Source organism: Schistocerca nitens, chromosome 1 (genome assembly GCF_023898315.1).
Source record: "Schistocerca nitens isolate TAMUIC-IGC-003100 chromosome 1, iqSchNite1.1, whole genome shotgun sequence".
In the NCBI taxonomy this organism is placed as follows: domain Eukaryota; kingdom Metazoa; phylum Arthropoda; class Insecta; order Orthoptera; family Acrididae; genus Schistocerca; species Schistocerca nitens.
Genome location: NC_064614.1, coordinates 389,628,809 through 389,643,410, shown reverse-complemented (window position 1 = coordinate 389,643,410; position 14,602 = coordinate 389,628,809). Strand labels below are relative to the sequence as shown.

Sequence of the window (14,602 nt, the reverse complement as noted above, 5' to 3'; positions counted from 1 at the left end):
ATATGCTACATCTATTCGGTGTACAGAACTGAATATGGTGAGTTTCTTCAAAATGAAGGGAGAGTCCATTTTCTGAGAACCACTTAATAATTCTATGAAAGACATTCTTAACAATATCTTCAGCTGCTTCTTCTGGAATGGGATTTATTATAACACTCGTGTCATCTGCAAAAAGTACTAGTTCTGCTTGCTGAACGTTAAGTGAGAGGTCATTCACATGAATAAGGAACAGCAGAGGACCCAAAAATGAACCCTGTGGGACTCCCTTTGTGATAACTCCCCATTCACTAGAATTTACCACCCTCCCAACAAGTGACAGAGGTATAAGACATCACTGTGTAGAATGGAGCTGTACACGTTCTCATGAATTAACATCACCAGTAATGGTAACAAGAGGTAGTGTGACATGAATTCGCCGCAGTTTGTCGTACTTTCGCCTACTGACATGTCGACAAGACACCTCTTATGCTGGGAGCTGCGTCCAGCAAAAAACTAGAAGCTCTAAATGAAGTTCAGATGTTGAGATAAACTCAGCACGGAGCACGAGCATTTCATACGTACAGTAGTTTCTGCGACGGGGTGGCAAATAGCGGGTATTTACTCGGTGGAAACCTCAGGGAAGTCGTTGAGATATGTAGAGGTGTGTGTGTGTTGCTGTGAGAAAGCGTCAGGTCGAGGACAGGTTGTGCTGCGAGCCGGCTGAGTCACGCTCGTGGTGGCGGGCTGTGCGCTATGTATGGCCAGGGCGGCGCAGACAGGGCTATGGAGCGCCGTCTCTGAGCTTCGCAACCTGTCCAAGTGGGTTACCGAGCCGGCGTCGCGTCGCGGGGTGGTCGCCGAGGTCTCGCTGATCGCTGACGTCGCCTGGTGCACCTCAAAGCTACGCTCCTACACTATTAAAGCCCCGGAACTAAGGGCCCAATCCTTAGCCCAGTGCTTCTCGATGGACGGATGGCCTGGTTCACTGACCAACCTCGCTGCGATTTTTGTGAGGCTTTTCAGTATTAGTAAAATACAGCAAACTCTCGATTATCTGTGTGCGAATTATTCATGCGCAATCTGGTGATTTTTGACAAGTAAAAAAAGGAGCATAAAATATATAGCTATAGTCAGTACGAGTATTTTCGTTTAGCATACAAATTTCTGGTTGAGAAAACGTAGATGACGAAAGAATCTGCGAATGACTAAATAGTGATGCCTATGACATGGGATTTGAACGGCTAAATGATGCGGATAGAGTGAGGAAAGTAACTCTGCTGCAGGCAATGAAAAGCGTTGATTTGTTACGACAGCATGCAGTACAGAATTCCTATGATTATACCGATGTTGACGTGTAAACTTCCATTTACTCGGTTTAATTTTCTTGTGTGACAAAATATTGTCAGATTTGAATCGCTAATAACTACGAGACTAACAATACGTAAAAAATGCTTAGCCCACAATGGATTGCTCGTGTATGTACGTGGCTATACCGCAGTACTTGTTTTGCCTGAGTAAATGCGTGCACGTGATTGTTGCGAATTATCCTTTTCTAATCATATAAATTGGTGTAGCTTGTAAACGAATGTAGCTAGGACATGGATTAGAGTGTCGTTATGAAGAGCTTGCAAAAAACTACTAGGAAATAAAGTGAGACAATAAAAATATTCTCCGGAATCTAAGTGAAATTCAGTATTAAATTAAAAATTACAAAATAATGAAAGATGTCCTCCCATGTGACTCTTACATGTGAACGGAATTATAGAAAACACAAGCCAGAGGAAACTAGCATCGAGCTGAATCCAAAAAGCTTCAGCTTTCATCCTTGTCGTAGGAATCCAAAAAGCCTAGAAGCACAGTGCCGACTGAATGCGAGGACCTCCGGCGGCGTCGAAAAGAAAATGAGAAAACGGCGCACAGCGATTACATTGCTGGCCAATCAGACACACAGAGACCAGCGCCAGTCCACAGTTGTGATTTATCTATTCTATAACCATTATTCTGCCCTGTGTAACAGCTGTATTAAAGAAATTGATCATTACATATTAATCCGAAAGTCTTGTGACGATTTTATCCTGACGTTTTCACGAAAGTTCTACGGCACAGACCCAAACTTCAAACACAGAGCCGCGCGGGATTAGCCGAGCGGTCTTAGGCGCTGCAGTCATGGATTTTGCGGCTGGTCCCGGCGGAGGTTCGAGTCCTCCCTCGGGCATGGGCGTGTGTGTGTGTTTGTCCTGAGGATAATTTAGGTTAAGTAGTGTGTAAGCTTAGGAATGGCTCTGAGCACTATGGGACTTAACATCTATGGTCATCAGTCCCCTAGAACTAAGAACTACTTAAACCTAACTAACCTAAGGACAGCACACAACACCCAGTCATCACGAGGCAGAGAAAATCCCTGACCCCGCCGGGAATCGAACCCGGGAACCCGGGCGTGGGAAGCGAGAACGCTATCGCACGACCACGAGCTGCGGACTAAGCTTAGGGACTGATGATCTTAGCAGTTAAGTCCCACAAAATTTCACACACATTTGAACATTTTTTTTCCAAACACAGAATAGTAAGGGACTTATCTGTCCTCAAAATAAATGCCACACGAACGACGAGCAGAAACCTGTCAATTGTGACCCTCTAAAAAATCGTAATAAAGACAGGAAGGAGAAGACACGAAGCGTTTTAGCGGGCCATATTCTGTTTTTTTTTCCAGCTTTTCGGCTAACTCGATTTTATAGTATATGTGGAACAACAACTTTGCGAAACGCTGTAGGTATGTTTAAATAAAAAAATATTCCCCACCGATTGAAATATGATGCTACTATCGAACGTTTCTCGTAGGAATAGGATAAGAGGGGACTGATGACCTCAGATGTTAAGTCCCATAGTGCTCAGAGCCATTTGAATAAGACAAGAGAGGTAAGGGCAAGTTCGGTGGCATACAATCATTTCTACCGCGTTCCTTCCGGGAACGAGGTAAGATATTGGATGACTGGTAACAACACGAAGCACAGCTACACCTAACCAAACTTTCGACTGAAGAAAGCATGATCTTAGTCGAGACACGTCTCTCAAAAAATGGTTCAAATGGCTCTAAGCACTATGGGACTTAACATCTGAGGTCATCAGTCCCTTAGACTTAGAACTACTTAAACCTAACTAACCTAAGGGCATCACACACAGCCATGCCCGAGGTATGATTCGAACCTGCGACCGCAGCAGCAGCGCGGCTCCGGACTGAAGCCCCTAGAACCGCTCTGTCACAGCGGCCGGCACATCTCTCCCGGATCCTTAAAAAACGTTCGTGTTGGTGACCAATTCTGTGGAGCTATATCTGCCAAAGGTTTCAAGTACATTATGAAATACCGGTCACTGCCAACGTTTTCCCGTGACTGAATATTTTGAGTGACGGAATGTGTCATTAGATAGTGCAGCGTTGTCAACTATGATGACGAATTCTTGTCGCCTTAATATGTAGACCATCGACGTATTATAAGTGAATTAGCCTGTCACTGACACTGATTTAAGTCTCTAAAAATGGGGACGACGCCTTTTGCGTAAGTGAGGTGAGGCCGGAGCGGAACGACCACGTGGGCGTGTGGTTACAACCTAATTCTGCCACAACGGGCGCCTTCTGAGTGATCGGAGATCTCGCCCGCTGTTTTCAGACATCGAGGTTAACCGGCTATCCAGCGCACCGACGGCCAGGGACGCCGCCGATTACGGGGCTGTTTGCAGCGTTCGCCCCCAAGTATGAAGAAAGCGGCCTCCCAAGCGACGAGCAGGCATTTAACGCCTTGTCTGCAGTTGAAGCACCATCAGCATGCTCCTCATACTTCACAATAGTATTCTGGCCTCCTTCACTCTTTGTTAAACAACACAGAAACACTGAAAGAACGGTGTGATTAGGCCTCTTACCCTACTGGCTCTATGAGTCAGGTTACAAAAGCTCGACAATTGATGTGCAATCAGTGCTATCTCAGAATAAAGCGACATAAACATTTAGAAGCCATCTGCTGCACCAAATCTAGAATTTGCTACTGGATCCCTAATGACGTATCCTTTAGCTCATCTAAGTTACATTAAACTTGACATCTTGGGTTGTCGGGTGTTCTGCCGGATATCAGCGTCGTACTTGCACGATATTTCGGTCACGTAGCTCGTAACCTTCATCAGGTGCGACCTGAGACTGTTCCTCGAGTGGACCTGGTCCAGTATTTATGCCTATGGCCTTCCCCCTCCACCAACGGCTGCAGGCGCTTCCTCTGTGGTCCGCGCCCATTCCCTGCGACCTGCTGGAGCGTTGCCGCTCCGTTTTTCGTCCGCTGCGGCTCTGGATGTTCCCTCTGCGGTCCGCGCCCACCAGTCCCACTTCTGGGTGTTCCATCTTCGGTCTGGTGCGCCTGGCAGTCCGTCAGGGGCTCGTTTTCCATCTCCAAGTCTCTGGTTCTTCTGTTAGTGTAGTGTTGCAGCTGGCCCCGTTGCTCCTTTAACAATTCCAGAGCCGGATCCCAGGCTGTGCTTAGCTGGTACCCTGTGTCACGGTTCATAAGATCGTCAGCCATTTTAATTTCTATCGATTCTCTTATTACACTGTCCCAAAATCTGGGTGTTTGTGCTAGAATCTTGGTATCCTCATACTTCATGGCATGATCTAGTTCTAGACAGTGTTCAGCAATGGCTGACTTAGTCACCTGTCTTAATCTAGTGTGCCTCTGATGTTCTTTGCACCTGATCTCCACAGTTCTTGTACATACGAGGGATATAGGAATACGAGGAAAACTCACTCTTCCTCTCTCACCACCTGCCTGCTGAGACCATTACCAACAAGTACTACTTGCCACGAGCTTTCCGTCCTATTCTGAAAAGATACCTCATCCCGCCAATATTGCAATCCTCACGAACCTTTAATCACTGTCTCAACCACTTTTGCTTGTCAACAATTGTTCTCGACTGCCATGTACAAGGGGAGTATCGTCCATCCAGGAAATAAAACTAGTTATTTCCTAACACTCTCGTCACCGGAATGCGCACCAATCCATTTTCTTTGTCGATGTTGTATCTGCGGTGTCTTATGTCGCAGATGCTAGAGAGACACCAACATCTTCCCGCTACATTATATTAACCAACCTGCTTCTCTGTACAAAATTATTGGGATATGAAAAATGGTTTTTTAATTCTTCTCATTCTCTAGGTGGAAAGGCTGTTCGGGTAGTGACCCATGTTAAGTCAGGGACTTTTTCCCAAATACCAAGCGAACTAGAAATGGACAGAGGAAGTCTCGGTTGGCAATATTTCGAAGGGAATATCCAATTCCGAAATCTGCTTACTTTGCCAGAACCTGGCGTGGGTACCATTTTCATTTTAATTATGAGACGAGTCCCACAGAATAAATATCAAATTACTGTGTGTGTGTGTGAAAGTACTTGAAGAGTACCTCTATCCCTTCAGAAAAATCCGTTTTCCTTATCTTTACAGTACTAAAGGTTTCTGTATTGCGCCTGTGAAAGTACCTCCACTAGGTAACGCTAAGCCAGTCGCAGTGAAGGTAACATGAACCAGAGTTCGACCGATCCTCTTCCCCCTCTCCCCCCCCCCCTCTCCCCACCACCGTCACCCAAGAAGACCATACATCACTCTTAGCCACCTTTCTCAACCTCTTTTCCATTGGGGTGCACCAACGTACGTTTGAAACTTTCGCATACCCCTATATCTCACTTTTTTCCTAGATGCAAACAAGCAAACACATGAAGTATTTACAATACATTTTTTTAATTAAATGGAACGAATATGAGATGTAAATTTTACAAATTTATTGCGTTAGATGCTTGAATAGGAACAAATCTGTTATGGTCTAGATACTTTATCTCCGTAGGATCAGAAGAAGCTAAATTGTAAACGTAAGAAATGCGAGTTTAATTCATATAAGTTCCAATTTATGGCTAGAAAAAGACCATCTTCTCTCTCAGAATGTAGTGAGAAAGAATATCACAAGGCACTCCCATTATGCTGCGCGAATGTCAGTTTGCAAGTCATTCTCTTTTACGTATTACTGAACTCGCTGCTGTACCGCAGGACAGAGGCACTCCGTCTTCAGTCCACGAGTGGCCCATCGGGATCATCCGACCGCCGTGTCATCCTCAGATGAGGATGCGGATAGGAGGGGCGTGTGGTCAGCACATCGCTCTCCCAGTCGTTAAGATGGTTTTCTTTGACCGGAGCCGCTACTATTCTGTCGAGTAGCTCCTCAATTGGCAACATGAGGCTAAGTGCACCCCGAAAAATGGCAACAGCGCGTGGCGGCCCGGATAGTCAACCATCCAAGTCCCGTCCATGCCCGACAGTGCTAAACTTCGGTGATCTGACGGGAACCGGTGTATCCACTGCGGCAAGGCCGTTGCCGCAGGACAGAGGAATGAAAAACAATTCGCTATATTGTGCCTTGCTGACTTCATTGATTGCCATCCTCAGTATACTGTAGTCAAAGCATAAATACAAACATAACCAATCATTAAAAATTAACTCTTTATTTTCGACGCGTTGCGGAGGCTTTGCTCCTTCATCAAATCGCAGTTCCGATTTTAAGGTCAGGGACATAGGTCCTCGTAAAGCAACGACGTGCAGATATCTAGAATGATTTAAGTTTATCGCTTTTATTACACAAAGCTATTGACTGTTTAATACGAAGAAATACTTTGATACTGCTATGGCATACGTGCAGTCCTATGCATCTTCACTGTGCACTTTCATAGAAAGCGCTGCATTTGAGCTTACACATTCACTGTTTACAAACTTTATCAGAGATGTTACAAGTACAATATCTAACGTTTCCTGGCTTTCAGAGCACTTGATGTGTTTTCATCTTACGATGTAACATCTCTGTAAATCAGAATGTTGAAGATTTTTCACTTATTATGCCTCCGTCGTTTTTCGTCTTACGATATAATATGTCTGTAAGTCGGGGGTTACAAAATGCTTGTAAGATCTCAGGTGCCGCGCGGAGTGGCCGTGCGGTTTGAGGCGTCATGTCACGGACTACGCAGCCCCTCCCGCCGGAGATTCGAGTCCTCCCTCGGGCGTGTGTGTGTGTGTGTTCTTAGCATAGGTTAGTTTAATTAGTGTACGTAGTGTGTAAGTCTAGGGACTGATGACCTAAGCAGTTTGGTCCCTTAGGAATTCACATACATTTGAACATTTTTTTGATCTCAAGTAAAGTTGTAAACAATATACAAAGAAGATGCCACATCAGTTCCAAAACATTGCTTCTCACTATGCATTTTCAACTTTTTGCGGCGTAATGAATAGTCCATTAAACTTCGGGCACGCAGCCGCGCAAATAAAATTTCTTCCACTGATATTTCGGCAGAATATCGTCCGGCCATCTTGAGAGTAAGTCGATGGCTGGTCGATACACGGCCGAAATATCAGTGGAAGAAATTTTACTTGCGCGGCTGCATGCGTGAAATTTAATGGGCTATTGCTTCTCACTACTTCACCAAAGGCATTATGCAACTGAAAAAAATATTTTCGATATTTTGACATCGTTGGTTTCCGTTGGTTTTCGAGGAGCTATGTATCTGAGCCAAATACTGTAACTACCAGCTGATAATGACCCGAAGACACCGGAACGCGTCGAAGATTTAAAAAAAGTGTTTAGTGGCTGGTTACAGAGTTATTTCATTTGTATTTGAAACAGACGGAAACAGCCCACCAAACATGTACGTGTGTAAAAATACTGTAGTCGAGTTGCCTACAAGGCGCAGTCAAGTCAGAGGGTGCGATGAGACCCACGCTACGCCCGGCCCTGTCTCTTCTGGGGCTTGCGCCGAGCTGACTCGTGCCTCGCCTGCACGGTGCTGAAGGCCCGCGCGCCTACCTGTGGTGCTTCTTGATGGGGCTGTCTGTTGGGGGCAGCGTGGGCCCGCCTCCGCCGACCAGCGTCTCGTAGAGCCGAAGCGAGGTGGCGTTGTGCGCCTTGGGCAGGGGAGCGCCGTAGCTCTCATCGATCACCGGCACTCCGGACTCGGAGGCGGACGAGATCTCGCGACGGCTTCGTCCTCCGCTACTGCCACTGCTGCTGCTGCTGCTGCTGCTGCTACTGCTACTGCTACTGTCTTCCTCGCTGCTGCTACTGAGGTTGCTTGCTTTGTTGCCTTCCGCCTGCAACACAGTGGCGCTTTTATTAGTACCGTTCATTTCATTGATGGCTGGTAGAAAATTTTATGCCTTATAAATGAAACCCACACAACACTGGCGCAATATTCTACAGTATTTATTATTTGCTACACGAATCAGTTTTCAGCAGTTACGCCATCATCAGGTACACTACTGGCCATTAAAATTGCTACATCACGAAGATGACGTGCTACAGACGCGAAACTTAACCGACAGGAAGAAGATGCTGTGATATGCAAATGATTAGCTTTTCAGAGCATTCACACAAGGTTGGTGCCGGTGGTGCTGACATGAGGAAAGTTTCCAACCGATTTCTCATACACAAAAAGCAGTTGACCGGCGTTGCCTGGTGAAACGTTGTTGTGATGCCTCGTGTAAGGAGGAGAAATGCGTACGTTTCCGACTTTGATAAATGTCGGATTGTAGCCTATCGCGATTGCGGTTTATCGTATCGCGACATTGCTGCTCGCGTTGGTCGAGATCCAATGACTGTTAGCAGAATATAGAATCGGTGGGTTCTGGAGGGTAATACGGAACGCCGTGCTGGATCCCAACGGCCTCGTATCACTAGCAGTCGAGATGACAGGCATCTTATCCGCATGGCTGTAACGGATCGTGCAGCCACGTCTCGATCCCTGAGTCAGCAGATGGGGACGTTTGCAAGACAACAACCATCTGCACGAACAGTTCGACGACGTTTGCAGCAGCATGGACTATCAGCTCGGAGACCGTGGCTACGGTTACCCTTGATGCTGCATCACAGACAGGAGCGCCTGCGATGGTGTAATCGACGACGAACCTGGGTGCACGAATGGCAAAACCTCATTTTTTCGGATGAATTTAGGATCTGTTTACAGCATCATGATGGTCGCATCCAAGTTTGGTGACATCGCGGTGAACGCACATTGGAAGCGTGTATTCGTCATCGCCATACTGGCGTATCACCCGGCGTGATGGTATGGTCACACGTCTCGGTCACCTCTTGTTCGCATTGAAGGCACTTTGAACAGTGGACGTTACGTTTCAGATGTGTTATGACCCGCGGCTCTACCCTTCATTCGATCCCTGCGAAACCCTACATTTCAGCAGGATAATGCACCACTGCATGTTGCAGGTCCTGTACGGGCTTTTCTGGATACAGAAAATGTTCGACTGCTGCTCTGGTCAGCACATTCTCCAGATGTCTCACGAATTGAAAACGTCTGGTCAATGGTGGCAGAGCAATTGGCTCGTCACAATACGCCAGTCACTACTCTTGATGAACTGTGCTATCGTGTTGAAGGTGCATGGGCAGCTGTACCTGTACCCGCCATCCAAGCTCTGTTTGACTCAATGCGCAGGCGTATCAAGGCCGTTATTACGGCCAGAGGTTGTTGTTCTGGTACTGATTTCTCAGGATCTATCCACCCAAATTGCGTGAAAATGTAATGACATGTCAGGTCTAGTATAATATATTTGTCCAATGAATACCCGTTTATCATCTGCTTTTCTTCTTGGTGTAGCACTTTTAATGGCCAGTAGTGTTTAAAGGCAAGTATGTGGTGCAGTGAAATTTTGTTGGCTCAAATATTTTAAATTAGCGAATATACAGAGTACCTCCATTTCTAGAGATGAAAAAAGTTAATATTATATTTAGGAATAAAACAAAAGGAATTACTTTAGTGTAAATGCGATGAAATGTCATATAAGTAAGATAAAAAATGTGACTCACAATGCACAAAAAGCAGAAACAGCAGGTATACTCTCTTCCTTATCCTGTTCTAGACCCACCACCTCAAGAACACAGTGTATGGTGCACAATTCCATATTTAGGAAAAATCTCACTTTTCTCGCTTACGTGCTTAACGTCAAATATTTAACTTATTAACTCAGTTGTAAAGCGCCCAAACGTTCGGAGCTGTTTTATACATGGGATTCGTTTCTTTCAAGATTCGGGTGTGAACACTTTACTGGTAGTGAATTACTAAGCACTGCTTGTCTGCTTAACTGGTGATGACAGATCTTACAAGTTGCATAAAGGCTTCTTGTAACGGAATAATGAAACTTAGCTTCACTTGTCAATGACGATTTCGGCTGAAATTGCTTGATACCCTGTGACCTTTTTCTAACTGGCACTTCCACTAAACGAACTATGACTTTGTTCCGGCAGCTGGAATAAATTATGAAATAGCTAAACTTGCTTTTTGCGTCTTACTCGCATATTCCGATATCGATACCAATATAAACAATACCTGCGAAGTATCTCCACTTCCAGAGATGAAAGTGTTAACATTAGATTTATAAGTAAAACAAAAGGGATTATTTCAATATAAATGTGATGTACGATTATTTAACTAAGATAAAACATGTGACTATATCATGAAGCCCGTTGTGAGACGTAACTAGTAATAGGTGCATAGCAGACTGAAAATTGTGAAGGCGCTCAAAATATGCCCAAAGCATTACCAGTATCACAGACACCCACGATATGACTCTTGTAGTGGCTGTCTATCATGATGGTAATTGGACACTATTTGAGTTCCTTGACAACTTCCTATTTCCTACGTACCTGTTATTGGTTACGTCTCACTATATACTTTACGGTACAAGTTGCAATAGGAGCTATCATCTGAAAGTGGTCGTCCATCAGCTGAACGCCATTACGTAACCTCTTCTTTTATTGGCGTCAAGACAACTAAATTTACCTGTAGTTCTTTACGCATGTACCAATTTTCTCGGCGAACTTCAGTGCCAAAATCTTCTCGTGTGATCATCACAGCATTAGCTTCGTCATAATGCGAGGTTTCGGCATGGTGACGGTACAAAACATCAAAATATCGCAATAGGAATAAACTGTCACTCAGATGGTAATCCGAAAAATTTAATTAAAAGACATCTTCTATACGTATTTTAGAACGTTTTTTTGTACCAATTCCTCAAAACTGGAAATGTTTTTGACACACCATATTCTTTTCCAGCTTCGTCTCTTTTCCCTGTAAAAATACCAGAACGGTCAACGGCTCGTTTTCCGGTACTTGACTGTAGGAAGCAAATCGTTAATTATAACAAAAAGGAGGACCATAGTCTATGAGGAAGAACCACTTGTGGGGCCAGACGCCGCACCAGCTTTGTCAAACATATGACAGTCCTGGACGAAAGACTAATGTGTTCTTTCATCCACTCAAACCACTAACACATATTGTGATTTGCGCACACTGCTTTCCATATTTATTTCTCGTGGTTGCCAGAAGTCCTTGGTTAATAAAGCATCGTTACCTTCTCTCGTGACACTCTATTTCCGTATGAACCACAAACCAAAGTAATCTGTGTGCGACTGTGGTGTCTACGTGACTGCCATCGCAACCAATCACTTCTTTTTTAGTATTTGCTTAGATTGCTGTAATAACTTTACAACAGACGCAGTAACATTTGTACTGTAGATCGTCGGAGTTTTACAATGATTCTCCGTGGAAAGAAGGCAGAGTCATTTTATCCCTCGGTCTTTAGGTTTAGATTATATATGCAGTTAATACTAAACGATTTCACAATCTTGCTATGTTTTATCCCTTACTTTACCAGAAATATCCCACACTTTTTGCTATGTGCGTTACGTGTTACTTAAGAATGTACATACAACCTGCAAATATGGAGATATCTTGAAGCTATTTGAAATTATGGTTTTAATGAGGGGTTGATAACGAAGTATTAAATAAAAATTACTGTAGAACATTAATACTGCGTATTTAAGTTTGTAATATGTCTCTTCCTCCTGGTACCGACAGAATATTCAGTAGTTGATTTTAATTCTGTAGTAGTTTCGCGTGCCTCATTTCGAACAAGTCGAGACAAATTATCAGTCTGTCTGCGAACGACCTAGGCGTATCCTCAGAAGGAATTGCCATCATCTTCACAACCACCACCACCATCACCACCACCGATACTGGTGGATTCCTTACGTTGTTTCTACGCTCACCAGGGGACTTCGCATTTAAACTATGTGCCAGTTCAAAATCTTGTAATGGGTCGCTGAGAAACCAATTTCATCACAAGCTACTATCTTAAACGTGTAAGACTGACGATGCACACGAAAATTTTATTCTTAGATTTTCAATTATAATCCGGCTAACATCCATAATATTTTCATTTATCGTACAGAGCACTATGTTTCAAGACCTAAGATTTGTCCACGCTCATTTCAAAAAATGGTTCAAATGGCTCTGAGCACTATGGGACTTAACTTCTGAGGTCATCAGTCCCCTAGAACTTAGAGAACTACTTAAACCTAACTAACGTAAGGGGATCACACACATCCATGCCCGAGGCAGGATTCGAACCTGCGACCGTAGCGGTCACGCGGTTCCAGACTGTAGCGCCTAGAACCCCTCGGTCACCCCGGCCGGCGCTCATTTCAAAGTACTAGTTGAATGTAATTGTCGTTTTTATTTATATTTAAGGGCAGTATAATCTATAACGTAAGAACTCTGTTGCACGTGGCTGTAAGCTATGAAAATTCAATTTTATTCCAATTAATAGAGTTTGTTTCGCGTTTTTGATTGTAGTGTACTGATGATGACACAGTGAAGGGTCGAAACCTCAAATAAAAATTGGGTGTGCGTAGAAAATTTTCCGGAAAAGGATGTAGATGGGAATGTAGCAAATATTGCCTTTCATAGTAATTATTTTCAATGAATATGATTACTTTTTCACTCCGCGGTCTGCCTGCAGACAATCGGTTTCATTCCAGAACAAAAGAATCCGTCCACGTGGCGGCGGCCTGTATTTCTCTTTTTAATCTTTACTCCGTTGATGCTGCCTCGCATGATTCACTCTGCACTTCGACCCTGTCGCGTTTGCAGCTGCGGCAGCTGAGGGAGACCGCTGCCGCTGCCGCTTCCTGCCCGCAGACCGCAGGCTGACTGCGCACGTGGCAAGCGCTGCAGGCTGACAAACGGCGGACGTGCTTGCTTCGTCTGCTGTCGACGTGAGCACTTCTCTGACTGCGCACATCGTCACCTCTGCCAGGAAACACTTTCCATTTTTGTACATCCTCATTTACAGTCATGTAACAAAACTCACTGAAAAATAGTCTATCGAGTCACAAAGTATTTTATCTACAACGTGCAGCCGGGTATTATGCCCGAGCGATGTGGGTATGTAAATATTTCGCTCATGGTTTATAAAATATCAATAATCATATTTTATTTTGTCCGTCTATAGCACACTTGAAAATAGTAACAGAGGCCGAATCAGCTGATTTAGTGAGATATACAGATTTTTGTCTGAGAATTACAGACAAATAAAGTACGATGTCAAGTGAATAAAGTAAAACTGTCATCAGCCCGAAACTTGATTTGTACAGCACAGTGCTTTACTAAGCGTGGTACCATCGGGGATTGGTGTGGCGTTGCCTTCCTCCGACCTCTGCCAGTTTACCCAAAGATACAGGGCGTGTGGGGGGTGGTGGGTGGTGGGTGGGGGGGGACACAGAGACCTACAGAGCTAAACTTGTACTCCGAACCACACGGTGCAGCTTGACATTTTTCACATTATCAAACAAATCTCTTCATGACGTGATAGAAGTGATGGGTGACGGAATAAATCGTTTGACCGTGTGGTGATCGAACCACAGACCTCAAGACCAGTAGTCTGGCAATTACCCATTGATCAGCTATTATTATTTTCCTGTTTTTAAGGTCTACCTCTATCCTTACAGCCCTGTCTAGTTCTCGCCATAAATATGCCCTCTTTGTGCAAGCATGTGGCTTATGAATGAATGGATCATCATATGAATCCCGCCTGGTAGAAGCACGGCGAGCAGCGAGTGTAAGCAACACGGCATGTTGTGCAGAGTCTCGTACTACTTGTGAGGGCCGGCCGCGGTGGTCTCGCGGTTCTAGGCGCTCAGTCCGGAACCGCGCGACTGCTACGGTCGCAGGTTCGAATCCTGCCTCGGGCATGGATGTGTGTGGTGTCCTTAGGTTAGTTAGGTTTAAGTAGTTCTAAGTTCTAGGGGACTGATGACCATAGATGTTAAGTCCCATAGTGCTCAGAGCCATTTTGAACTACTTGTGAGGATTTCTTATGAAGACTGTTGGCAGCGTATCCGACGGTGCTCTTTTGAACGAAAACAGGTCGTGACGTAATAAATGTGTACCAACAAAGCTGCGGTGGCTCCTATTTCCTACTGACAAGACTCAGTTCTGTAGCTCAAGATGATCAAGACTGTACATTTAAGCATCAGAAGATTTCGCTGAATGTATTCGTCTGGCGTGTAGCCGTGTGCGGAAGTGAAATGTGAGTGATAAACAATTCAGACAACAAGAGAACAGAAGCTTTTGAAGTGTGATGTTACAGAAGATTGGATGGGCAGCATCGTGTTACTAATGAGGAGGTACTGAATCGAATCATGGAGGAAAGAGTTTTATAGCACATCTCGACTAACCCATCGTCGTACTCGTGTGTATTAACGTAC

At 44.6% G+C, this 14,602-nt stretch overlaps 1 protein-coding gene and 1 pseudogene across 1 annotated transcript in view; both read right to left on the bottom strand.

Moving 5' to 3' along the window:
• LOC126249312 (uncharacterized) overlaps positions 1-14,602 on the bottom strand; it is a 448,424-nt gene that overhangs the window by 34,973 nt on the left and 398,849 nt on the right. Inside the window, exon 3 of the mRNA XM_049950969.1 lies at positions 7,853-8,136. Coding sequence (XP_049806926.1) covers positions 7,853-8,136 — 284 coding nt within the window. The remainder of the gene's footprint in view (positions 1-7,852; positions 8,137-14,602) is intronic.
• On the bottom strand, positions 6,261-6,378 carry LOC126212306 (5S ribosomal RNA; annotated as a pseudogene).